Source organism: Lontra canadensis, unplaced genomic scaffold (genome assembly GCF_010015895.1).
Source record: "Lontra canadensis isolate GAN:19392208 unplaced genomic scaffold, GSC_riverotter_1.0 scaffold134, whole genome shotgun sequence".
Lineage (NCBI taxonomy): Eukaryota > Metazoa > Chordata > Mammalia > Carnivora > Mustelidae > Lontra > Lontra canadensis.
In genome coordinates, this window is record NW_022631128.1 from 429,167 (window position 1) to 456,137 (window position 26,971).

At 47.5% G+C, this 26,971-nt stretch overlaps 1 protein-coding gene and 1 long non-coding RNA gene across 5 annotated transcripts in view; one reads left to right on the top strand and one right to left on the bottom strand.

The window, feature by feature from the left end:
* Window positions 1-3,620: 3,620 nt before the first annotated feature.
* LOC116858238 lies at window positions 3,621-5,286 on the bottom strand. The gene is made up of 2 exons (XR_004380882.1): window positions 4,096-5,286; window positions 3,621-3,778 (listed from the first exon to the last, which is right to left on the bottom strand). It is a non-coding gene; the product is annotated as an uncharacterized LOC116858238 (long non-coding RNA).
* Window positions 5,287-10,618: 5,332 nt separating this feature from the next.
* Window positions 10,619-26,971, top strand: part of ZNF674 (zinc finger protein 674) — a 29,053-nt gene continuing 12,700 nt past the window's right edge. Inside the window, exons 1-5 of one of the 4 annotated variants that reach the window (XM_032842913.1) lie at window positions 10,619-10,848; window positions 11,357-11,460; window positions 13,493-13,537; window positions 17,302-17,428; window positions 17,730-17,822. In XM_032842913.1, coding sequence (XP_032698804.1) covers window positions 13,523-13,537; window positions 17,302-17,428; window positions 17,730-17,822 — 235 coding nt within the window. In that variant the 5' untranslated portion in view covers window positions 10,619-10,848; window positions 11,357-11,460; window positions 13,493-13,522. The other 3 variants (XM_032842914.1, XM_032842915.1, XM_032842916.1) reach the window with 3 other exon arrangements.

Genomic DNA, 26,971 nt, shown 5'->3' on the forward strand with positions numbered 1-26,971 from the left:
TAATTATTTTATGCAATATTATATCTTTTAAATCTGTTAAGAGAAGATTTTAAAACATACAGTATTTTAAATTTACCTACATATTTGCCTTTTCTGGAGATTTTAATTTCTTCAAGTGAATTAGAATTATCTAGTGTCATTTTCTGGCAACCTGAAGGACTACTATTTCTAGAAAAACACATCCATCCATGAAAAAAGTAAGATTATTTTGGCTTTACAAAATACCAGGTAAACCAAGCTAGAGGCAGGTACAAGGATAAAATAAGAAGAGCACAAATATTTTATTGGTATCCATTAATTCCAGGCATACTCATATTCATGAGGTGTCTACACATAGTCTAGACAATTTAACTGTGAGGTGCCAGCAAATTCTTGGATTACCAGCCCATCCTCCTCCTCCAGCTGATGTGAGAGCAGGTTGGAGATTCCTTTTTAACGATTATTTTTTGGGGCACCTGGGTGGCTTAGTCGTTAAGTGTCTGCCTTTGGCTCAGGTCATGATCTCAGGGCCATGGGATCAAGCCCCACATCGGGCTCCCTGTTTCTCCCTCTCCCATTCCCCTGCTTGTGCTCCCTCTCTCACTGTCTCTGTCAATTAGATAACTAAATTCTTTAAAAAAAATTATTTTTTGAAAGGAAATTTCGCAGCAGGGAGCACTTTGCCCCTTTCTTCTGGACTTCTGCACTGCCACCTCAGGCTAAGAGAGGGGGCCCCAAGGTGATTCAGAATCATGGAGGTTGCCTTCTAGATGGGGAGACTAACATCTGATCTGCAGACACTCACCCACCCATCTGATTTTGTCTCTGTGGCACAGCTTGAGAGTTTTTAAGAGCTTCCCCTTAAGATTTGGGGGTGGGAGGCTATACTGATGACTGCTCCCACCTGGATGAACCTGTAAAGAGCAGGCTGGTGTGGCAGCCTGGAATGGCCGGGTGAAGAAAGAGAGCGGCAGTGTAGACAGTGTGCAGTTCTAGAGTCTGGTGGAGTGAGGGTGTGAGTTTTCCCAGGGGTCAGGCAGATGCCACAGAAGGCAGCCACCTGGAAGAATCTTGAGGGTTCTTGCCCTAAGTTGAGAGTCTGTCAGTGGAGGAGACTGGGGGCTAGGAGTAACCCCTGTGGTAGAAACTGAGGTAGTAAGTAACTGAGCTGAGGGGTGTTTGTATGAATTTAATGTCTTTTGGCATGGGACCACCAGAATGACCCTACGGTCCCTCTGCTACTCTTCTGCATCACTGCTAAGCCTGTGCAGAACTTACGAAGCTCTTGCTATTGTCAATGGTTTGGTTTCACCCATTTGCTTTCTGGGGCTCCTGGGGATGCTTGTCACCTTGTTTTGTTCAAAAGGTAGCCAGTGATTTTTTTTTCTTTCACTGTAATGGTTCTGTTTTGAGACCGTGTTTAGGGAAATCAAGAACTACACTGCCATCAGCACCTTCCCCCAACCTGGTTAACACTGACTTTTCGAAGAAAAGCTAGTCCAGTTGGCTTGTAGAATGTCTCACACTCTGTATCCTCTGTTTCCTCATGATGTCACCTAAACTTTTCCTTTATCTCTTGTACTTACTATAGAATTGAAGTTAGGTCTCCAGGCTTGATCAGTTTCAGGTTAAGCATTTTTTTAAAATTTTATTTATTCATTTGACAGAGAGAGAGATCACAAGTAGGCAGAGAGAGAGAGAGGGAAGCAGACTCCCTGCTGAGCAGAGAGCCCAAAGCGGGGCTCCATCCCAGGACCCTGAGATCATGACCTGAGCTGAAGGCAGAGGCCCAACCCACTGAGCCACCCAAGCACCTCCAGGTTAAGCATTTTTGCCAAGAATATGTCATAGGTGCTACAGTGCAACCCGCTGTTTGTGATGCTGTTTTCTATGCAAGGAGCAAATAATCTTAGAGTGATGTTTTGATTCTACATTTAAGGACCTGTTCTAAAACCACCTTTTATCAAATGCTTTCAACATCTGCTGTGGACTTAATGTTTGTGCCCCCCCCTTCAAATTCATTTGTTGAAATCCTAACCCCCGATATGATAGTGTTAGGAGGTGGGGGCCTTTGGGAGGTGACTAAGTCACGAGTGTGGATTCATGAATGGAATTAGTGCCCTTATAAGAAAAGGGCAGAGAGCTAGCTCACCCCTTTCCCACCATGTGAGGATACAAGAACACAGTCATTTGCAACTTGAAAGTGGGCTCTCGCCAAGAAGCCAGCCATATTGGCACCATGATTTTTGACTTCCAGCCTCCAGAACTATGAAATTTCTGGCTGTTGATAAGCTACTCAGTTTATGGTATTTTGTTTTAACAGTTCAAACTAAGAAAATATCCCTTAAGTTTCCTTGCTTGAATCAATTATGATTACATGGAGGTATGTAAAAAAGTGATTTTATATTTACATCAATTTTTAATATTTATTAGGTGGCATTCTTATAGAATAGCTGCTGTAGTGAAAGGGGTGCCTGGGTGGCTCCGTCGCTTAAGCATCTGCTTTCAGCTCAGGCCATGATCTCAGAGTCCCAGGATTGAGCCCCACATCAGGGTCCCTGCTCAGTGGGGAGTCTGCTTCTCCCTCTGACCCTCCCCTTCTTGTGCTTTCTCTCGCACTCAAATAAATAAATCTTTTTTTTTCATTTATTATATTAGTCACCACACAGTACATCATTAGTTTTTGATGTAGTGTTCCAAGATTCATTGCTTGCATATAACACCCAGTGCTCCATGTAATAGATACCCATCATCTGGGTCACCCATCCCCCCACCCCCTTCCCTTCTAAAACCCTCAGTTTGTTTCCCGGAGTCCATAGTCTCTCATGGGTCATCTCCCACTCCAATCCCCCCACCTTCATCTTCCCTTCCTTCTAATGTCCTCCATGTTATTCCTTATGTTCCACAATTAAGTGAAACCATATGATAATTGACTTTCTGCTTGACTTATTTCACTCAGCATAATCTCCTCCAGTACCATCCATGTTGATGAAAACCCATGTTGGGTATTCATCCTTTCTGGTGGCTGAGTAATATTCCATTGTATATACGGACCACATCTTCCTTTATCTTTTTAAAAAAGGGTCAGACAATACGCCCTCTTTGGTGTCTTGCTTCTTAATAGAAACAGAGAAAGATTTGCTGTAGTGAATACTGTAGTACTCACTCAGAGCTCCTGTTGAGGGCCAATACATCGTGCTCCCAGCTCCTGGGAGAATCAGCTTCTGACCTCACAGCTATCTCTTACTGGAAACTGCTCTCAGCCACAGAGAACTGCCTCACTTGAAGTTATACCTTCACCCCCCACCACTACCCAGGGAGCAGGCAGTAGTCAATGAGTGTCTGATGTAGGAATACAAAAATCCAGCCCAATCTCCTCAACTTGGGACAACTCTGAAGGGCCATCTCAGCTCTGGAACTCCCCGTAGGGTTGTATGAGGCCTTGGTTGCAATTACATTCTGGGCAAATCCTCCCTCTGTCCAATCCTATCTTTTTCACCCTCTTGCAGATGTTTTTCCCCAATAAATCTGTATGCAGTTCCCTCGCTATTAAGTTGGAACTCATTCTAAGAATAAGACAAAGAGCTTTGTCCTTTTCTTCTTTTATCTTTTTTGTTCCTTTTTTGAGTATCACGATGAACTCATGGATTTTTATCTATTTATTTAATGTATTATAATAAATTGTAGCCATTACTTTTTGGTGTTCAAATGATCTCAGATGTGGCCAGCGAAGGTCCTTCATGATGCTTCTTGTGTCCTTTAGACATGTCCCATTGGGCTTTCAGTCCATCTTTGCTTTCTAGAGCGTAAGATCAGCGTGTAAGTTACCCATGCTCACCATGTAGTCTCCTAGCCCCAGAATCAGACATTCCTCTAAAACTCTGTTTCCTTTTAGAGGGAATGGTACTAAAAATCAAGATCTGGGTACTAGGAGTAAACTGTTCTTTTAATTTCACTTTCTAAATGTCTTTTGCTGGTATACAGAAATATAATTTATTTTTATACAGATATTTCACTATGGTCACATCAGATTACAATCAAGTTCTACTGAACATTATTCTCTATCAGTTAGAAATATTTCCAGCTATAAATGACAGGAAGGTGGCTCATAATCACCTGGAAAAGCAAGATGTTTAGTTTGTTCATCTAATAAGGAGTCTGGTGATAGCTAGTCTGTGACTGATGCAATGGTTCAATGATCCTGTCAGGGAGAGGACACACGATTAGAAAATCTAAATTGTCCTGTATCTATTATATACATTTAATCTGTAATTAAAAACTTTTCCACAAGGAAAACTCAAGGTTCACATGGCTTGCCTGATGAATTTTATCAGGTGGCTAAGGAAGAACACTGATGTTTCACAAACTCTTCCAAAGAAAAAGAACTCTTCCAAAGAAGGAACCTTTCCCATCTTGTTCTTTGAGATCAGCATTACTTTGATCCAAGAGCTGACAAGAACGTTACAAGAATGGAAAATTCAGTTCAATCTTTTTCAATATATTCTAAATGAAATGTTAGTACACTGACTCCATAAATACATTAACAAATAATGCATCATTAAAAAACTGGGTTTATTCTGGAAATGCAATATTTGTAAATCAATGAATATGTTACACCGATAGAATAAAGGAGAAAATTCACATCTCACCAGATACAGAAAAGACATTTTAAAAATGCAACATCCATTCATTTTAAATCCTCTCTGTGAACCAAGGATAGAAGGGAACTTTCTTAAACCGGTAACTGGTAGCTACAGAAATTATATAGAAAGGATTCTTCTTCCAAATAGGACAGGTTATCTCGTCTCATACTAATTCTTTGGCTGATAGAAACCATAAAAACTAGATAAAATACCCCCCAAAGCTTAGCTTTTTTAAAGGTGTCAGATATAAACCCAGGAAACGTCTTTAGAGTGGTCTAGATGATTAAATTAAGAGAAACACACTGAAGTGAGCTGCTTCTTTTTCCCTTGATGCATCTGTTAATCCTGAAGCTGTATGAAGCCAAGCTTAAGAGCAGAAATGGTAATTCAGAGCTTTGAGAAGTCTCATGAAGTAGGGCATAAAAACTGTTTTACTGCTTCCTGCTAAGGTAACCAGAACTTGAAGGTCAAGACCAAAAAAAAAAAAAAAAAAAAAAAAAAGGCACCACAGAAAATGGAACTCCAAATAGTGGGCACAGTTCAATTTCTAAACTACACAAGACAAGATGTCATGAAATCAAGCAGAAAGCAGAAGTAGGGGCGCCTGGGTGACTCAGTGGGTTAAAGCCTCTGCCTTTGGCTTGGGTCATGATCTCAGGGTCCTGGGATCGAGCCCCATATCGGGTTCTCTGCTTGGCGGGGGGCCTACTCCCCCCCCCCAGCCTGCCTCTCTGCCTACTTGTGATCTCTCTGTCAAATAAATAAATAAATAAGGTTTAAAAAAAAAAAAAAGAAAAAGAAAGCAGCAAGTAAGTGGCCAAAAACTTAAGGAGAGCTTTTAGAAATCTCATAGTGACAGAGAGACAAAAATCAGAGATCTGTCAAGGTCTGTCAGGGTTTCAGGTAAAAATCCCGAATGGCTTTGACCTAGGAGGGGCAAAGCAGATAAAGATGAGGTCTCATAAACATGAAATAGGGCCTCAAATTATCTTATTCCTTGATAGGATCAAGGTTATTGGTTTCTACTCTATTGGGCTCCCAGAAAAAAAGGAAACTGTTTCTGGAAGATAGTATCATCCAGAGAAATCTTTTTTTTAATTTTTTTAGAAAGATTTTATTTATTTATTTATTTATTTATTTGACAGAGATCACAAGTAGGCAGAGGCAGGCAGAGAGACGGGGGGGAAGCAGACTCCCCGCCAAGCAGAGCCCAATGCAGGGCTCGACCCCAGGACCCTGGGATCATGACCTGAGCTGAACACAGAGGCTCCAACCCAATGAGCCACCCAGGCGCCCCAGAGAATCTTTTAAAACTTTGCATATACAATTTCTGGTGTTCGGAAAAAAAAAAATCACAGGCTGCCATGAGTTAGATGAAGGAAACCAAAATAAAACAGATGATACAAATAAACCCAACAGCAATCCAAATATTTGCATTATCAGACACAAACTTAAAAAAAAAGACACTATGATTACTATGTCAAGAAATTAGGTGACAAAATGATTGATATCTATTACAAAGAATGGAATGGAAATTCTAGAACTGAAAACATAGCTTAAATTAAGCACTAAATAGATGTTAGATGTAGCATAATAGCAACTTGGTGAATTGGAAGAGAGTTAGTAGAGAATGTCCAGGCTGAAGCACTGTGGGGGAAAAAAAAAAAGAAAAACAATGGAAAGAATATAAGAGACATGGAACACAGTAGAAAGATCCAATATATGTTTAACTGGAAGGGATACCAATTTGAAGAGAGATCAAAATTCACAAAAGATAATGAGCCATCGATTCAAAAAGCTCTCTACTCATGCAAAGCAGAATGAATACAAAGGAAATCAGAGCTAGGCAAATCATAGTGAAACTGCTGAAAACAAAAGAGAAAAAGGAAAAATCGAATTGCTGCCAGAGAAAAAAGGCGCGTCACCTTCTCAGGAGAAACAATAAAAATGGCAGCTGCCTTTTCAACAAATTCAGTGAAAACCAGAATACAATGAAATGCTATCTTTATTTTCCCTTTTTTTTTTTTCTGAGAGAGCCTGTGTGTGTGAGCAGGGGGGAGAGGCAAAAGGAGAGAATCTCTTTTTCTTAAAAGATTTTATTTATTTATTTGAGAGAAAGGGAGAGAACATGAGCAGGGGGTGGTGGTGGAGGGAATCAGAGGGAGAAAGAGAAGCAGACTGCCCACTGAGCACTGAACGCCATGTACTGGCTTGAACCCAGGACCCTGAGATCATGACCTGAGCCGAAGGCAGAGGCTTAGCAAACAGAGCCACCCAGGCGCCCCATAGAGAGAATCTCAAGCAGGGTCCACACTCAGTGCGGAGCCCAGTGAGGAGCTCCTCTATCCCACAAACCTGAAATCATGACCAGAGCAGAAATCAAGAGTTGGACACTCAACTGACTGAATGAAATGGTATCTTTAAAGGGCTGAAATGCAAGTACTGCTAACTTGGAATTCTATTCCCAGATTTTATAAGATTGATTTATTTATTTGAGAGAGTGAGAGAGAGACAGAGTGAGACCCAGCACACGGTGGGGAAAGACAGTGGGAGAGGGAGGGAGAAACTCAGACTCTGAGCCAATCATGGAGCCCCAGGCAGGGCTTGATCTCATAACCAGAAGATTACGGCCAGGGCCAAAACCAAGAGTCTGACACTTAACTAACTTTGCCACCCAGGCACCCTGAGAAAACACCCTTTTAAAGTAAGGATGGAATAAAGTTGGTTTCAGAAAAACCAAAACTGATCAAATTAATTTTCAGCAACCTACGCTAAAATACTCAAGATATGCCTTAAAGTTAGAAAATAGTGATCCTTAAAAAAATAAAAGGGCAAAAAGGAATGGAGAGGACTGTAAAGAGAAAATAAGTAGGTAAATCTATATAGACACTGACGGTCTTAAACAATTATAGTATCACATCGAGAGGAATAAAATATACGTAGAGGTAAAATCCAGGTTGACAACAGAACAAAAGGATGGAACTGAGCAACAATTTTTTACTTCACTGAATTCGGGAGGAAGTAATGGCATTCATCTACAAGAGATTAATAAATCAGTGATGTCTGTCATAAGCTCCAGGGTAACTATACAAGTAGAATTAAAACTGCAGGAAAGCAGACTTGCTCAGCTCCCACGCAGGGCATGCACCAGGCCCTCTGCTCCTCAGCCATGGAAAAGCACTGCTGCGCCTTCCAGGCCTTCCAGATGCCGCTGCTGTGACCCGCGTGTTGCTGAGGGCAGACTCAAACTGGGTTCAGAAGGTCCACGTCCTGGGATGGCAAAAACACACTAAAGAGTACCCATCCGAACATTTGCAGCAACGGTGTGACACGGGTCTCCAAGGCCCCCCTCAGGCCCCATGATGCCCTAGAACTCGGGACTCAGAAACGCTGTTCTGCTTCTCAGAAGCCTGCAAGGCCTCCTGAGCTGTTTGATGCGTGGTTAGAACTTACTGCAGGGGAAGCGTGCGGAGTAGAAGAGCAAAGGGAAAAGGGGTAGGGGTGAGGCCCATTAGCAGCCAGGCATGACATGGCAGTGATTGCCCCCCAAAGGAGTCCCAAGGTCACCGATTCATTCTCCCAGGAACGATGTGTGTGACAAAACCTGCCACGCACGGCCAGCCAGGGAAGCTCGCTCCAGCCTTGGGGGCCGGAGCCTTGCCAGGAGGTTGTGCTGGCAGGCGGCATTCCTGTGACTGAGGGTAGCTACTCAGGCTACCGCCCTCCAGAGGCCAAACTAATACAGCACGGCCCAGGGCCTCACGCAGGCAAACCCAGACCCTCAGCCTGAGTCACACTGTCTGCAAACGCTCTCGGGCCACCATGGAACGGCGATGCTCACACTACAGTCTCACTAGGCAGAATGTGACAGGGGCTTAGCGGTGGTCTCCCAGGAGCCAGACAACGACCAGTGCTCCTGCAACAGGATTTTCTGTGGAATGTACGGGCCTCGAGCAATCCGGGCCTCCTGGGTTTACCCCTTACAATTAATTTTCACTTCATTAGAAGTCTAGTGGCCGACAGGAAAAAATGTTTTCAGGTGAGTATGAGTGGTGACCCTGGGTAAGGATGGAACCGGGCACGGGCACGACTGTGCAAGAAGGCAGCAAAGGGGAAGCCCACGCTATGGGAAGGTACAGCAACGGCACCAACAGGCTACCGAGTGTGTGCGAGAGGACGTAAACCGCCAGCACAAACCAGGAGCCTGACGTGGGCTCAATCCTGGGCTTGGGGCTCTAAGATGCGCCCTACGTCAGTCACAACAGCCCTTGAGGCAGGTGGTCCTCAGCTGTGACCCAAGGGGCCAGAAAGTGCTGGAGACGAGCCTATTCCCCTATGGACTGATCTATCCGAATATCCCGGGCAGAGGCCCCACCGGAGGAACACCTTGCATGCTTCCCGGGTCTGAAATGGCGAAGCCACACTAGAAATGCTACCGTTGCCTGAGTAACACACACGTGTCCTTCCCCAGGCCCCCCGCCAACCGCTCGGTCTAGTCTTTCTGTGCGAGCACCTGCCCGTGTCTTACGAGGATCCGGGAGAGTCTGACCAGGGCCCAGCACCAGGGACTTCTGCAGCTGGGGCTTTCTCAGCTGTGCTCGGGGCACTAGCATACCAACTCTGCTAAACCTTTCCTGCCTCCCCACGGTGACGGCCCAAAAGAAGGACAGCAGGTCTCTTCTCTAGAAATAAACAGGCGGCGTCTCCAAGCCCGGCCGTCACTTACAAACGCACACGGAATGCACTCACAGCGGGCAGCAGTACCCACTCACGCGCCTCAGGGACAGCGGGCTCTTCCCCTGGGATCCTAAAGGCTTGGGCCGTCACTTCCCAGAACTCTGCGCTGTAGATCCGGGCTAGGAATCCCCCAAACCACCGGGGAACCTTAGTTCGCTCCTCGAAGGCAAAAGGAAAGACCGGGAGAAAGCAGTATGTTCCCGTGGAAGCTTACCTACGTGCACGCGGGACTGCGTGACGGTTTTTGCCACAGCCTTCCCTCACAGTGCGTGGCACCTGTGGCTCGAGCTCACAAGGAATCGGGCACATCTGACCTGAGACCCGACCACGCACGGCCCAGGGTTCTGCTCGGGGCCCAGGCAGCTACAAGGGCGCCCCACACTTGGCCTCTTTTCCCCACACCCTGACGGAAACAGCAAACTTTCCTCAACGGCACTGACAGGCCTTATTAGCGGCCACGCTACCAGTGGCTGCCACTGCCAGAGACCAAAACTCTCTGCTTCTTTAGGCGGTGCTGTCAGCAAAACCACACTCTCCCAAGACGCCCGAAACTGGAGGTCCCTGAAACAGGTCCCTGAAACTGGAGCAGCACGATTTCTTTCAGGAGAATCGGGCAGAGGCGTCCGCGTCTGTGGGTGTGGCTGCCCTCCAGCCCCGCGCCCAGGCTCTCCTCCGGGACTCTTCCCCCGACAGCGCCTGCCCCCGGCCCTCTAACTCCTTCGGACCCGGGACCCGCACTGCTCCCGGGGAACGGCCCCGCCCCCAAGATGGCCGCGCCCCTGTGCCGCTGACGACGGCCGCGGGAGCCGCTACCGTTTCTTATTCCGACGAGCTGAAGGAAGCGGAGAGCGTGGCTTTGCGGGGTGGCCGGTGCGCAGCAGAACGGCGCGGGACACAGCGCCTCGGCCTCCGAGGCAGCGGGAGTGGAGCCCCTGAACCCCTCCGCAGGCGCCTCGCCGCCCAGAGGCGCCATTCCCTCCCCGTCCCCGCCCGTCTCGCGCCTGAATGTGCGACTCGTCGCGGAAAATGTTCGCACGCTCTGGTCGCCGCTTCGCGCCGCAGAGGAACCCCGACAGAATCACTGTCCGCGACACGGCCCATCTTGCCCATCGACACTGCGGACCCGGCCCCCTCGCCCCGTCTCCGTGCGCGTGCGCCGCGCGCGTTTCGACCCCGGGCTGCGGGGCGACAAGAGCGGAAGTGCTCGGGTGACGCGAGGGCGGCGCGCCGTCGCGCCGGTTGTTGTTCTCCGCCGCGACCGTCGGGTTGTGGAAGTCAAGTACGGGAAGGCGGAGCGGACACGGGCTGCAGGGGAGGGCGGGGGTTGGTGGGTTCGCGCCTCTGCGGGCTCGCGGCACTGGGCGACGGGCCGAGTGCGGGCATCGGGTTGCGGGCGGAGGCGAGTGATACAGTCAGTGAGTTTGCTGAGTGCCTAAAGTGCGAGGCACCTTTGCGGTCCCCACTCATCTTCCTGACGGCCTGTGAGCAGGTGCTACGATTATCTTCGTTTTAGTGCGAGGAAGCAAGAACAGAAAGGCTCAGACACCTGTCCCAAGTCACACAGCTACGCAACCCCGGGGGAATCCTTCTGCCCCCCCCCCCCCCCCCGCCTAGCGCTTGGCCTTTCTGACTAACGTTTCCGAAATTGACCAAGTTTGTGGTTGCTGTCTGCCTCCCCTGCTCGAAGAGAGCTCCACAAGGTCGGGGACCTCTGACGAGTTTGTTCCCTGGTGGATCTGCAGCGCGTAGTTTAGGCACATAGCGGGCCCTCCCCATTTTCACTGGACGAATAAAAGCGACAGAGCAGGCAGTGAGTTGATTGCAGAGGCAGTGCTCAGCTCCTTGTCTGGTGTTAATAGGGTCCTACTAAACATCGCTCTTCAAACTCAGATGAGGCCTTGGGCTTCCTCGCATAAAGTAAAACACCGGAGTTTTCCTCAGCTTCAGTCCATCCCAGGGGTTGCCGATTGCATCTCCTCTGTGGTCCTTCTTTCCAGGAGCGGGGTGCGTCACTGGGACCACGGCTCACGGACTGCGGGTCCCAGCTCACCTGCACCTGGGCTTCCGAGTCTACAGAAGAGCCAGTCTGAGGCCTCAGAAGGTGAGTCCCCCTGGGTCAGAGGCACAGATGTGGTGCGGCAGGGATGGTCCCAGCTGAAACGCGTTTGTCTCTGAATCCTTAGGTCCTGCATCCTTAGGAACAAGAGAGCTCTTCTGAGGGGCCTGAGAGGAGGAGCCTCAGCCCAGACCCAGAGCCCAGGGCAGAGGGAGGAGCCTCAGAGCACAATCCCAGAGCTCAGGGCCGAATGGCGGGGACTCAAGACAGAGCCAGAACCCAGTGCAGGGGGTGTAGGCTTCCGGGACAGACCGGGGACCTAGGGCAGGGGGTGGAGGCTTAGAGGATGAGCAGGTCCAGAAGAGCTGGACCTGCAGTGGCCTCTGTCCCTCCTCCAGCTGAGGGAGAGCATGCCCGCCTTGTGACGGTGGGCAGTTGGACCCCATCGGAGGAGAGAGATGAAATGTTCAGGTGGATGGAGGGACGGTGCCATGAGGCCGGGGGCCTGCCCCCGTCCTGCAAGGGCAGGATCAGGGTGACGAGTGACACTGCCAGCCTCGCAGGACTGTCTCCTCTGCTGACATGCCTGTGTGCACAGCAATAACAGCCTCCTTTTTTCCAATTCGCTGTTTCTGACACCCACCTCTACACAAATCTTGACACTCCTCCTGATCTGAGTACAGTGCAGAACACTTTTGTATGGTTTTCTTTTCTCCTTGGTAAAATTTGCAAGTAGTCAGAGATCCGCCGTCTTCTAGTTCTGCTGCCTCGTTTTGGTGCTGCTGTGACTGGGTCTCAGAGCATGAGACGTTAAGCTGCCTGCAGCTGATATCCTGTGTCCTGAGGCTGCCCCAGGGGTTCTGCAATGACAGCAGCTACTCTGTGCAGAAACTCCTTGCGGAGACTTTGTTTTGAGAACTGCCAAGCAGGCGTGCCTGGGTGGCTGAGGTGGGTAAGCATCTGCCTTTGGCTCAGGTCATGATCCCAGGGTTCTGGCATTGAGCCCCATTGGAGCTTTCTGCTGGGTGGGGAGCCTGCTTTTCCTTCTTCTTCTTCTTTTTTTAAAGATTTTATTTATTTATTTGACAGACAGAGACCACAAGTAGGCAGAGAGGCAGAGAGAGAGGGGGAAGCGGCTCCCTGCTAAGCAGAGAACCCGATGCGGGGCTCGATCCCAGGACCCTGGGATTATGACCCGGGCCAAAGGCAGAGGCTTAACCCACTGAGCCACCCAGGTGCCCCGCTTTTCCTTCTTCTGCTAGCAACATCTCCTGCTTGTGCGCCTGCACTCTCTCTCTCTCTCTTACTCTCTGTATGCCAAATAGATAAGTGAAATCTGTAAAAAAAAAAAAAAAAGGGGGGGGGCCAGGGGGGAGAAAGAAAGAAAACTGCCGAGCAGGGGAGAGCAGGAAAGGAGGACGTCACCAGCCGGGAACAGGGTGGAGGAGGGCAGTGAAGGGCAGTGTTCACAGGCGGCCAGGGTCAGTGGCTTCCAGCTCCTCGGGGAATGACCGGTGCTGGGCTCTTCACCTCCCTCTCTGCCTCCTGCCCCCCCCCCCATTCCCTGCCCCTTCTCCAGCCCTGGTTTGTCTCCCTCCTGCAAACCACAGGCAGGGGTCCCTGTCCTCCAGACTCTGCCCAGGCTCTGTCACCTCTGGGGCTCAGTTTACCCGTTTCATGAGTGATAATATCCACATTCCAAAATGCAAGTAAACAAAAGAGAACTGAAATCGCCAGTCAGAGAAAACTAGTGTCAATATTTTAGTAACCACTGCCGTTCCTCAGTGTGTACATAATTGGGGAACAAATGAGCTTGTGCTGCACCTGCGTTTTTGTAATCTGCTTTTATATATGTTAGGAAGAGAAACTAGATTCACATTGGGCATTTTGGAAGCCCATAGACACAGGTCCTGTGCAAAGCCCACACGAGCTTATCCACATCCCAGGGACCAGGCTGGAGCTTCCAGGCTCACTGCACATTATTCTCCCCAGGTGCACGGGTGATTGCCCTCAGGCTGGGGGGGATGGTCTCATGGCTGAGCGCACTGATCTCGACCCCCTCATTCTGTCTTCCTAGATCTCCGCCCTTTGTCCAGGGCAGAACAGGATGGCCACAGCCCAGGTAAGTTCCTTATCTCCTCCCTCTAGTTTTCAGGGAACTTGAGGCAGCTTTGGGACATCTGGATTGTAAGCTCGACAGACCTGTCCCTCCTCTCTGCTGCGGCTGTTTTCCATTCCAGCTGTAATCCAGCTCCAGTTTCTCCAGTCCTTCCCCTCGCCACAAAAAACAACAATCTAAAACGAGAAAAGACGGAAGGAAAGTGATGGGTCCCATCTGCTTCTTCCTCTGGGAAATGCACCTCCTCTTTGTTCTTCTGCTTCTCAGGGAAGCTCACTGAAGCCCAGAGACCCACTTTTTCTGTGTCTTCGCTTCCACCTCACTGTTTACTTTTTTATTCTATTCAAATAATGAAAGTAAATCCGTGGTTGACATTCTGTGCACTAGGAAGAGTCCCAGCGTCTCCGTTTCTTCTGTGCCCAGTGCCATGCTTCTCCTCAGAGTGCCCGCTGGTACAGTATGCGGATGGGGTGGGGTGGCTGTGTTTCCGTCAGTTTCGTGAGCTGAAAACAGGTCTGTAGGCTTTGTTGGATGAGTGTTTGCACAAGTGCCATCCGAGTCCCACTGCCATCTTCCTTTTCCTGCCTGGTTCTCTTCTGGGTGGTGGTCCTCCCCAGCGCAGAAAGATTTCCATTTTGTGCAGTGCTCTGGGAGTGTCATTCACCTGTTGCTCTGTTTGTACATACTCAGCTTTTGAATTTTCTTTTTCTGTTCTACATGGTGGCTCCTGGATGACTTGTTATGCGTGTGTTCAGTAGTGCAGGTCTTTATGGAGGCTACATTGGGAAGTTGGATTTGGGGGTCAAAGGTATTCATACTTGAATTGGCTGTCCCAGATCCTAGACTAATTATGACTGTCACAAAATGTTAAAGACCAGATCATTTCTGCGTTCAGCTTTTCCGGGCTGTTGAAAGTTGAAAAGGAAACTAGTTGGTTTTATGGAGCCCTTTAACCTTGGATTTGATAAAGATGCTACAGAAAATAAATGATACACCTGATTGACTTGAGACCCTGGATGTCAAGATCCTAAACACATACTCTGAACACAGGGTTAATATGTTGAATTGAGCACTGTGAAAAATGATTGGTGTATATGGTAAAACATTAAAAGCTTGCTTAACAAAAGGTGAAAATGAATTCTCCCTGTCACCCCATGCCCCGTCTCCTTCCTTGTTTCATACGACCTTGGAGAGATCATATATGTACATCTCTTTCCACGTAAGAGTGCCGTTTACTTTGGATCTCTTCCTTCTTCGTATAGTACAACACATTCTGGACTTTTCTACAATCATTGTATTTCACTGTGTGTCTGAACAACCCGTTTTCCCACCTGGGCGCGCTTGACATTTGGGGCCAGGCAGTGCCGTGTTGTGGAGGGCGGTTGTGTGCGTTGGAGGATATCTAACTGACCCTGCCAGGGACTCCCCTGATGCCAGTGTCCCCGCCCCTTGCCCCTTGTGGTGACAACAAAGAATTTCTACAGACCTTGCCAACTACCCTGAAGGGCTATATCATCCCCAGGTGGTATGCCATTGGCACAAACGGCTCTGTGACATTCCACTGGCCGGAACTACCATATTATATATTTGCTTTCTGCCAGGGGCGTACATTGAGGATGCAGTGGTACTTAGCCGTGTATGGTTCTGTTGCTTCCTTGTGAGCGGGTCTCCTCTGCAGGATAGCTTTCTGGGGGTGAGGCTTCTAGGTCAGAGGCTCTGTGTATCATGAATTTTGACAGTTGAGGGCCTCTGAGCCCATGGTTCCCCTCTGCTCACCAGTGTGGTCATGGTCCCTGACACCTGCGCTGTCCCCTGGGAAGGTGACAGGAGGGGTGGGCTGCTCTGAGCACTCCTCCTGCTGGCGACACCTGCCTGTCACTGTCCTGCCACACAAAGTGTGTCCTGGCTTGTCTCCATCTGCAGCGCTGGGAAACCGGCTGCCCCATGTGGCCGGTTGGGGCCTCATGGGTGCCACCCGGGCCACCCCGACTAAAAACCAGTCAGTGCAGGGGGAACAGGCAGGGTGTCAGCGGGGGGGTCTTGCTCTCTCTCTGACAGGATGATGGGCCCTCCGAAAAGTGAGCATTTATTTGATGCTGCCAAGACCAAACACAGAACTTCCCTTTTTCACCTCCATCTGCTGCCCATGCAGACTCCCACCCTCCTGCTTCCGGTTACCTCTCAGGCTGATTAGCCACAATTAGCGGTCGGGTGACTGTGTGGCCTGCTTCTATATGGAAACAGCCCAGCCCTTCTCTTCTGTGTCTTTCTCCAGCGTGTCTCCTCTGGTCTCACGGAGAACACTTTATCTCTGACACTTCTGGTCACTGATGTGTGGAAGGTTCCCCCACACCAGACACTGCCGCACCTGCTGGGTGTCCTACACATAACTCAGTTGGAATACTGTGTCCTCAGAGATAGAATCAGATCCCGCCGGTTAAGGGTTCCATCCTTACCAGACTGCCGCCCCCCACACCTCCCGGCAGATGCCAGCCCCCAGTTGCAGGCTTTTGACCCACTGGCCATAGGTCAGAGGTCCCATGGCACCCTCCTTAGATTCGACTGTTTGCTAGAGCATCTTGTAGGACTCGGGGACATGCTGACTTACATTTCCGGTTTATTAAAGGATATGAGGAAGGATACACATGAACAGCCAGAAGAACATACACATGGGGTAGGGCCTGGGAGGACCCTGAGCACAAGAGCTTCTGTCTGTGTGGACTCGGCAAGCATCGTCCTCCCAGATGTGGATGCGTTCCCGCACCTGGAGGCTCCCCGAAACCCATGCTATGGGGATTTTATGGCGGCTTCATAACGCAACGATGATCGGTTGTCAACTCCATTTCCAGCCCCTCTTCCATCTCTGGAGAAGGTGGTGGGGCTGAAAATCCAGAGCTTCTAGTCATGGCTTGGCCTTTCTGGTCCCCAGTCCCCGCCGTGCACCTCTTTCCTCATAAGAACATGAGATGCTCCTTGTATTCTTCTCACGTGGGGACTTGTAAGGGTTTTGGGGGCTCTGCAATGGGGACCTAGAGCCAAGACTAGGATATATTTTCTGTCACCTCACAGTCCTGACTGAGGAGCTGTGTTTATAACTGTTGTCCTAGCTCTCTGTCTTCTGCAAGGCCTTCTCTGCCCGCCCCGAGCAAAACTGACTTCTTTCTATTCTCTTTTCCCTATACTGCCCCTCCTGTTGCCCTTGGAGGACAGGCAGCCGGCCCTCCTGCCCTCTGTCCCTTTCCTGTGTGCATTTCTAAACATGGTGTTTCTCTACCAGACGGACACGCCTTCAGAAAGGGTGTCTGTTTTTGTCAATCTTGATATTCTCTGGACTTAGCGGCTTGGTCGGTGTTCAGTCAGTGAGCTGAGATTGCATTTCTGGAGGAAGATATCTTTACCACCTCTTCTGTTTCTTTATAAAGTTTAAAATAATGTAGATGACAGAAGCATTCCATACACTACATGGTCTCAAATTGGGCAGGGAAGAGCAGGGAGCAGTTGTGTCGAGAAAGGCAGTGCAGTGTCGTGTTGAGAAACGTGGGTGTAGAATGCAGAACACATGCATTTTCATCCCTCTTTCCTTGCTTTGTGACCCTGGGCAAGTGACCTTCTGCTCCGCGGTAAGCCAGTCTGTCCTCCACTGTCTGGGGTCTCCTGGGGCGGGCGCCAGATTGAATCTCTGCCATGTGTGGAAGACTGTGGATGGGACACAGTGTCCCGCTCCCCGAGCCCAGCACTCTGGACTCATACAGAATGTGCCGTTGCAGGAATCCTTGACCTTCAGGGACGTATTCGTGGACTTTACCCTGGAGGAGTGGCAGCAACTGGACTCGGCTCAGAGGAACCTCTACAGAGATGTCACGCTGGAGAACTACAGCCACCTGGTGTCCGTGGGTGAGGGATGGCTGCGCACGGTGACTGGGACACACGCATTCGGCTCACCTCAGCTGCTACTCGCTCTGGGGCCTCTGAAGCCCAGAATGAGCCGGGGCCTCGGGTTCGCCACTAGGAAGTTACAGTCCCACCCAGGGTGTCTTGCTCTCGTCCTCTTGGCAAATGTTCTGCACTGAGGGGCACAGAGCTGTCCTCTTGGAGCCGCACCGAGGCCAGACTGTCTTGGTTGGCAAGGCTGGGTCTCGGTCCCGGAACACCTCCAGCATTACTAATGACATCCTGTGTCCTTTTCCTTCTTCAGGATACCTTATTGCCAAACCAGATGAGGTCTTGAGACCGGGACAAGTAGAAGAGGCCATGGGGGCAGAGGGAGAGCCGCCGGCCCGGAATCCAGGTGAGCACGAACGGGGCCCATTGGGCCAGGGCCGGGGACCTAGAAGGTCAGCGAGAGCTGGGTGTCAGGGGCAGGCCTGGGAGTGCTTCTCAAAGCCCCTAGGCTCGGGGACATGACTTGGGTTCACAGAAACCAGCCACCATGGTATCCACATGATGCCCCCGCCCAGTGCCTTCTGCAGCCCCCTTGTCCTTCTTGGGGTTCCAACTGCACGGCCACCGCTGCTGTTCAGATCCCATTTCCAAATCCCAGTGTTACTTTCCTGCTCCCCCTTCTTTCTGGAAGCCTTGAGGGTGTTTCCCTTCCTTGGGCATTTGCCTTTTCCTCGGAAGAGATGCGGTGTCAGTGTGACAGTCCTCTTTATGTGCCATCCTGTGGGCCCTTTACAGCTGACGCTGGGGTTCCTCTTCAGGCTCGGGAAGTCATCTTGCCTGGCTTGCTGGAGCTGGTGGGGACCAAAAGCTTTGCTGGCGGCCTCCAGCTTGGTGGGGCCGGGCAGCCCCCATGCTCTCTCTGCGCTCCTGTCGTGCTCCACAGCATCAGCCTTCATGGGATCGAGTCCCCGCGTCTCAGTCCCTCCGTCTCTTGTAACTGTAGCTCCACTCCACCTGTCGTCAGCTTCCTGCTCTTACCACACCGCCTCCCTCCCACTCACCTGTTCTGTCTTCCATGTCATCTCTGTCCTTACTCAGAACACAAGGGATCCAGAGAGGACATTCCTCCCAGGCGGCCTGCTCCAGCGAGTGCCGCCTCTGTCCTGGGCACTGCAACTCGTTCCTTATTCGTGGGTTTGGTTGGTTTGGCTCTGGGCCCCTTGTGGGGATCCACACACCCTCACACATCTGTCCTCCTCGTCTTCTGGCATCGTTACGGCGGCCACTCTGGGCGCCCACCCTGGAGGGCTTCCCTAGAGCCTGCCTTCGCTGGACCATGTACCCTATTTCTCTTGGGGCTTACCTGGGCTTGCCTGCACCGGCCTCTCCCATGATTGTTTGGGGGAACAGTGTCCTCTTCATGCTCCATCAACCCCATATCCGCTGCCTTGTTCAGATTTGTCAGCATTGCTGCTCTGCTCGTGGCCTGCCTTTTCCTACCTCCAGGGTTTTCAGGAATCGAAGTGGCTGAGTCTCCTTCTCGGTTCAATGGTGGCCTGGAAGGAGGAAGCACCAAGTCAGAGGCACAGTCCTCGAGTCCAGTAACCGCACGTGTCGGAAGGAGCTGTCCCCTCGTTTGGTGTCCTGTCAGCACATTCCCAGCCCCACCTCCAAGTTCTGCCTCTTCTCGGGGTTTCTCTTTGTCATTCTGCAGATGGCCACCTCCTGGGTCCCGGGAATTCCTTCACACCTACATTTCTGGAGATTGCTAGTTTATCTCCCTCTATGAAAAGTCAGGATTTATCTCAAGTACACCTTGGCCTTCTCCTCAGCTCTTCACAATGCTTGTTAAGTTATTTGTAGTTTCTCTGTTGGTTACTTTAATGTGGAAGTAACAGAGCTAAGCTTCTATTTCTGCATTCCATTTGGTAACTTTAAATTTTTTAATTGTTTTTTATTATTTTTAAAAGATTTTATTTGGGACGCCTGAGTGGCTCAGTCGGTTAAGCCACTGCCTTCGGCTCAGGTCATGATCCCAGGGTCCTGGGATTGAGTTCCGCTTCAGGCTCCTTGCTCGGCAGGGAGCCTGCTTTTCTCTCTGCCTCTGCCTGCCCCTCTGCCTGCTTGTGTGCTCTCTCTCTCTCTCTCTTTCTCTCTGACAAATGAATGAATAAATTAAATCTTTTAAAAAAGAGAGAGACAGCGAGGGAGGGCACACAAGCAGGGGAAGTGGGAGACAGAGAAGCAGGCTTCTCATCGGACCTGACGCAGGGCCCAGTCCTAGGTCGCCAGGGTCTTGACCTGAACCTAAGGCAGATGCCCAACGACTGAGCCATTTATTTGACAGAGAGAGACACAGCGAGAGAAGAAACACAAGTAGGGGGAGTGGGAGAGGGAGAAGCAGGCTTCCTGCTCGGCAGAGACCCCGACACGGGGCTCCATCCCAGGACCCCAGGATCATGACCTGAGCTGAAGGCAGACACTTAATGACCAAGCCACCCAGGTGCCCCTGGTAACTATTTTTAAACGTACCTAAGTGACTGTGGCTTATTCTCTGCCTAGAACACAAAACCCTAGAGAGAACGCCTGCATCTTCTTACCTACGTGGCTCTGGTGGGACATTCGATAGATAATCTTCCCTTCTGGAGGAGGGCCGAGCGAGGAGGCTCAGCGTTCATCCACAGCTGGCGGTCACTAGCTCTGGCTTTGGAGCCACAGCCCAGATTGTATTTCTGGCATCTTCACTCGCTAGCTGTCCCTCTGCACACTCACCTCAGAGCCCCTTTGCCTGTTTGTAGAATGGGGCTCATGCTAGAATTTACGGGACTGCCAGAATTTAATGAGGGGATGAAGTAAAGCACCAAAAAAAGGGTGCCTGGCCCCCAGGAGCTTTCCGGAGATGTTACCACTGTTTCTATTGTTGATGATAAAATAGGTCTTACCACCATCTTTGTTAACCCAAGGCATTCATGTAGTGACCTGTGGACCTCTCAGGATCCTCACGGTTAGGCCCCATCCTGTGGTAATTGTTCCAGAAAGCCCAGGGTGGTTCTGGTTCTGTGCACTGTGAGTCACACTGCAGATAGTCTGACGCCCATGGCCACGTAGGATCCACTGGTTTAAATATCCCCTGGGAAGGGTTCAAAGGCTCAGGAGACACAGCCAGGCCTCACCCAGGAGCATGGGGTCAGGTGGGATGAGACGATGGGAGCAGGTGGACTCACTACTGGAAAGCTTTTTCTCTTCTTTCATTCCTCCAGACTTTAAGCTACCTCAGACTGCCTATTCCCCTGGGCCCTGGAAGAAATTTCTGGCAGGTCCCAGGAATTCTCTGGTTGTTCTGATGGGACTTATGAGTGGCTCATCTGGTTGGGTGTGTGACTCTTGATTTTGGCTCAGGTGGTGATCTGGGTGTCCAGGGCTCGAGCCCTGCATTGGGCTCTCCACTCAGCGGGGAGTCTGCTCGTCTCACTCTGCACTACCCTCTGCTCCCTCTCCGTCTCTCTGTCTCTCTGTCTCTCCCTCTCTCTTTCTCTCAATAGATCTTTTAAAAAATTCTCTGGTTCTTCTGAAATAAGATAAATCTTCTAGGAACAATTTGTCCCAAGAGTGGCCTCACTGTAGTAATCCGATTTGTCTAATCCCATGTAGTGAGATTCACAGTACTTCACATGTACTGCGAAGTCTGAAGTCCATCAAAATGTTGAGCTTTTCACAGAAAAGTCTTTGCCTTTCTGAATTTTCCCTGTCTTCTGTTTTCTGTTTTGCTCACTTCTCCTTTTACCTTTATTTCTTTTTTTCTACATATTTTGGGTTTACTTTGCTATTCTTTTTTTTTTTTTTAAGATTTTACTTATTTATTTACTTGACAGAGAAAGACATAGTGAGAGAGGGAATACAAGCAGGGGAGTGGGAGAGGGAGAAGCAGGCTTCCCGCTGAGCAGGGAGCCGGATGTGGGGCTTGATCCCAGGACCCTGGGATCATGACCTGAGCCAAAGGCAGACACTTAATGACTGAGTCTCCCATGGGCCCCTTACTTTGCTATTCTTTATCTAGCCTTTCCCCCCAACATTCTATTACAAAAATTTTCACAGCGGACAAGTGAAAGAATTATAGCTTGAACACCCACAGAATTCCCCCTAGATTCTACAGTGACCATTTTGCTGTATTTGCTTTGTCTTCTAAGTACTAATTCCTCTGTGCTTTCATCAGTACTTTCTTTTTGTGACAACTTTCATAGTAAGTTTCAGGGATCGGTACGCTTCACCCCTAAATACTTCCACAGGCAAATCATTAACAAGAGGTCACAACTTTTTAGTGTTGTTTAGTCTTAATGCTTAATAGATATTTTAATAAAAGAAAATTCATAAATAGCATATGGTATTTGGTTACATACAATAATGTTTTAATATAATATACATATCTTACACATATTTTCATTATATATTTATGCAGATAGTGACTGTTCCTTTTTTAAGTGAGGTTTATTGAGGTGTGATTTATATATCCTGAACTTCACCTTCGTTAGGTGTATAGTTCTGTAGATTTGACAAAGATTTAATCATGTAACCACCAACACCATCAACATATTGGACCTCTTCATTCCCCTAAAGCATCACCTTGTGCCCCTTTGTAATTAAAAATTCTTTCTCACTCCCATATCTGGGATTTGGGTTTGGATTCTTCTCGTTTCTATTCTTCTAGTTTTATTCTTTCTACACTACCATATAAATGCATTTTATAGTAAAAAACTTCATGTGTCTTGCTTCTTTCACTTGATGCTTTTTTAGGTTCATCCATGTTTGAGATATATTAGCATTTTGTTCCTTTTCGAAGGTAAATTATGTTGTATTTGTTTATTCACTAAGCAGTTCATGCATATTTGAATTTTTTGAATTTTTCGTTATCATGAAAGAAACTGGTATGAAATTTCATGTCCAGATGTTTGTATGGACATGTATTTATCTTGTTGGGTAAATACCCAGACTGGGATTACTCAGTCATATGGTGAACATATGTCTCACTTCACAGGACCTCACCATACCATTTCCCAGCATGGCTGTACCGTTCGTGTCGACCATCAACAGTGCAAGAGTTCTAGGTGTTTTGCATCATTGCTAGCACTTGGTGTTATGAGTACTGTTAGTCTTTCTAACTAATGCTCTCTTTAATGTTCTCATCATCTTTTCAAGTGCTTATTTGCCATCTCTATGTCTTGGGCTAACTGTCTGTGGTAACATTTTGCCATTTTTGTTACTATCAAATGGTTCAGAGTTCTTTATATATTCTGCATGCAGGTCCTGTAGCACCTGTGTGTTTTCTGTGCATTTACTCCCAGGCTGTGGCTTGTTTTTATCTTAATATGATCTTTCAAAAAAAGACACGCTTTATTTTGATAATGCCCAGTTTGTCAAGCTTTGCTTTTATGATCCATGCCTTTTGTGCCCTATTAAACAATTCTCATTCTAATCCATGGTAACAGAGTTTCTCATGTGATTTAATTCAGAAGATTTACAATTTTAGCTCTTATATTTAGGCCAGTGGACATAATGAGGGAAGTATGTTTTACCTGGTGTGAGGTAAAGATCAATGTTCTTTCTTTTTGCCTAAACGTATTCAATTACTCCAGCAGCATTTTTGAAAATACTGTATTTCCTTTATCGGTTTACCTTGGTCCACTTGTTGAAAACAGTTGAACACATATGTGTTGGTCTGTGTGCCTATACCACACTTCTTTTTTTTTTTTACACTTCTTAATTACTGTAGCCTTACATTAAGTGTTCAGATCAAGTGGTGTGACTCCTCCAGCTTTGTTCTTCCTTTTCATTAACATTTTGGCTATTTTAGATCCTTGAGAGTTTCATATAAATTCTAGAATCAGCTTGTCAGTTCCTGCATAATAACCTCCGGGGATTTTGTTTGGGATTGCACTAAATCTGGATCATTGAAATGCTAACAATATTGAGCCTTCCAATTTATGAACATGATGTATCTATTTATTTAGGTCTTTTAAAATCTATCTCAGTGATATTGTAGTTTTGTATGGGAAGTACACTTGTAATTTATTCTCTTTTTAATATATTTACTTTTTGTCAATATCTCATTGTTTTAGTTCAATAGTTGCTCTAGGGATTAAGATACATAGTTAACCTTTTATAGTCTACTTAGACATGTCTTTTAGTTTGCTTTGTTATTTTCATAACTTTCAGTTTTGATATAGTTTAAAATTTACAGAAAAGTTCAAAATCAATACCAAAGACTCCTGTTGATTCTGCCCAGATTCACCAGCGGGTTGCATTTTGCCCCATTTGCTTTGCTGTGTCCTGTGTCCATGTCTGTCTGTTATCTATAGGCATATATTTAAATACACTTTTCTGAACCATTGAAGACTGGAGGTCCAATGTCCCTTCATCCATAACACATCACTGTATATTTTCTAAAAACCAGGATTCCCACAATTGGGAACTTTCACATTGATACAGTACTGGTATCTAACACACTGTCTGTATTCAAATGTCACCAGCTGCTCCAAGGGTGTCCCACTGGGGAGCCTTGATAACCTAGCAGGTTGCCATGGCAACAGATTCTGGCAGGCTTAGCAGCAGCCAGCACCTCAGAGAAGCCTGGGCCATGCCTCCTCCTCCTGGGAAGCAGCCTGGGGGAGGTTTTCGAGGGGGCAGGAAAGCAGCCCCCACCAGGCTTGGAGATGGTCCTTGCCCCAGGGTTAGAATTAATGGAGGCTTCGGGATCACACACAGTGCAGTTCCTCCTGGCTACTCAGGCTTATGTTTTAACATTTCAAACAATATGTGGAAGTTTTAATGTAGGTCCCTTTACCTTATCTCCTCTTTGTTATAGTTTTCAAATGCATTATATCTACATACATTTTAAGCCCCCCAGACAATGTTAAAATTTTTGCTTCCAACTACCGTACGTATCTTAAAGACTTCAAAAGGAGAAAAATAATCTGTTATGCTTATGCAGATATTTTATGCTTTCTGCTGCTCTTTATTTATTCCCGAAGTTCTGTGCTTCCCTCTGATACTATTTCCCTTCACTCTGAAGCCATCATTCCTCTTAAAACAGATCTACTGGTGACAATATCTCTTCACTTTCCTTGTGTGAATTTTTAAATTTTATCTTCATTCTTGAAGGATATTTTTGCTGGATATAGAATTCTGTTGACATTTCTTCACCTATAGTATTTTTAAGATGTTCCTTTATCAGTGTGCCTCAATGGCTCAGTTAAGCATCTGACTTTTGATTTCGGCTGAGGTCATGATCTTGGGGTTGTGAGATCAAGCCCCACATGGCACTCCATGCTGGGCATGGAGCCTGCTTTAGATTCTCCCTCTCCCTCTGCCCTTTCCCACCCTCCCTCTCTTAAAAAAGTTCTGAAAACAACAAAAAAAGATGTTCCATTATCTTCTGGCCTCCATTGTTTCTGATGATAACTTCACAGTCATTTGGATCATTGTTTCCTCATATGCAGTTCAAGGTTTTGTTGTTGTTTTTTTTTTTTTTTCAACTTTCCTTTCCAGCAATTTGATTATATTTTTTTCTGGGGTGCTGAGCTTCTTTTTTTTTTTTTTTGTAAGATTTTATTTATTCATTAGAGAGAGAGAGCAGGGGGAGCAGAGGGAGAGGGACAAGCAGACTCTGGCTGAGCAGAGGGCCCAGTGTGGAGCTGGATCCCATGACCCAGAGATCATCACCTGAGCCAAAACCAAGAGTCAGACACCCAACCGACTGAGCCACCCACGCGCCCCTGTGCTGAGCTTCTTGAATCTGTAAATTTCTTCAAATGTCTTCAAATGTCTTTCTTCAAATTTGGAGACTTTAACATTTTTTTTAATTTTTAAGTATTTTTTTAAAAGATTTTATTTATTTGAGAGAGAGTAAGAAAGCTAAAAAGAGAGCACAAGTGGGGATGGGGGGGCTGGAGAGGGAGAGGGACAAGCAGACTTCCTGCTGAGCAGGGAGCCTGATGTGGGGCTTGATCCCAGGACCCTAGGATCATGGCCTGAGCTGAAGGCAGATGCCTAACCAACTGAGCCACCGAGGTACCCCCAAATTTGGAAATTTTTTGGCCATTACTTCTTCCAATCTTTTTTTTTTTTTCTACACTAGTTTCTTTTTGTTTGAGAACTCTAATGACATGAATATTGGACCTTTTGATATTGTTCTGTAGGTATCTGATACTGTTTTTCCTTTCTTTTGTTTTTCCCAGTCTTTTTCCTCACTGTTCTGCTGGTTGGCAGGTTGGATCATCTTTGTCAGCTTAACTCCAAGTTCATTGATTCTTGCCTCTGTCATTGTCATTCTCCTAAGTCCATCCCATGAGTTGGTTTTCTAATTTCAGATACTTGTGTCTTTTAGTTCTAAATTTTCAATTTCTTCTTTACAGTTTCTGTAATCTTGAGAATTTCTATTTATCCATTTATTTCAAGTGTATTTACCTTTATCTTATAGAACTTAGTTGTAATTGTTGCTTAAATGTCTTTGATAATTCTAGCACCTGAGTGATCTCAGGATTGGTGTCAGTGGATTGTGTTTTCCCTTAAGAATTGGTCAGACTTTGCTGGTTGGTTGTTACATTGAATAATTTTGGATTCTGTCTTGAATAATGGAGATGGTTTTGTTGTTTTTAACCTTTGCTTACTACATAATACACCTGGTTAGATTCAGACCACCAATTTTGTCTCACCTTCTGTGGGTGTTAATTCCATTCAGTTCAGTTTTCAAAGACTTTGCCATGCTTGTTTGGATCTTTCCTGTGTTTGCACCATTCAGGGGTTAGTTTGAGACTTGAGTGGTGATTTAAGTCTTTGTGCAATTATCAAAGACTTTGCTGTCCTGCGTTGGGTCTGTCTTATGCATTTGTTACTCTGGTGTTACTCTCAGACTTGAGCTGTGGGTTTTATTATAATAAAGTAATAATTATTATTATTATTTTTAGAGACTTTACTCATTTATTTATCAGAGAGAGAGCATGAGCAGGGGGGCGGCAGGCAGAGGGAGAAGCAGGCTCCCCGCCAAGCAAGGAGTCCAATGTGGGACTTGATCCCAACACCCTGGGATCATGACCTGAGCCGAAGGCAGATGCTTAACCGACTGAGCCACCCAGGCGTCCCTGGAGCTGTTTATTTTTTTTTTTAAGATTTTATTTATTTATTTGACAGAGATCACAAGTAAGTAGAGAGGCAGGCAGAGAGAGGGAGGAAGCAGGCTCCCTGCCGAGCAGAGAGCCCGATGCGGGACTTGATCCCAGGACTCTGAGAGCATGACCTGAGCCAAAGGCAGAGGCTCAACCCACTGAGCCACCCAGGCACCCCCCTGGAGCTGTTTAAATCTTAGTTTAGTTCAGTTCTTAAAGCTTTGGTGTAAGGCTTTCCTTACCCCTGCACATATAACCCTTGGATGAGCTCATATGCCATGGGGACAGAATCTTGCAAAAATATGAGGGGGGACAAAAAGAAAACCCACTGTATGAGCTGCTTCTCTACCTTTTGACTCCCCCTCAGAGTGCCGGCGTTGTTTATTTTTTCAGAATC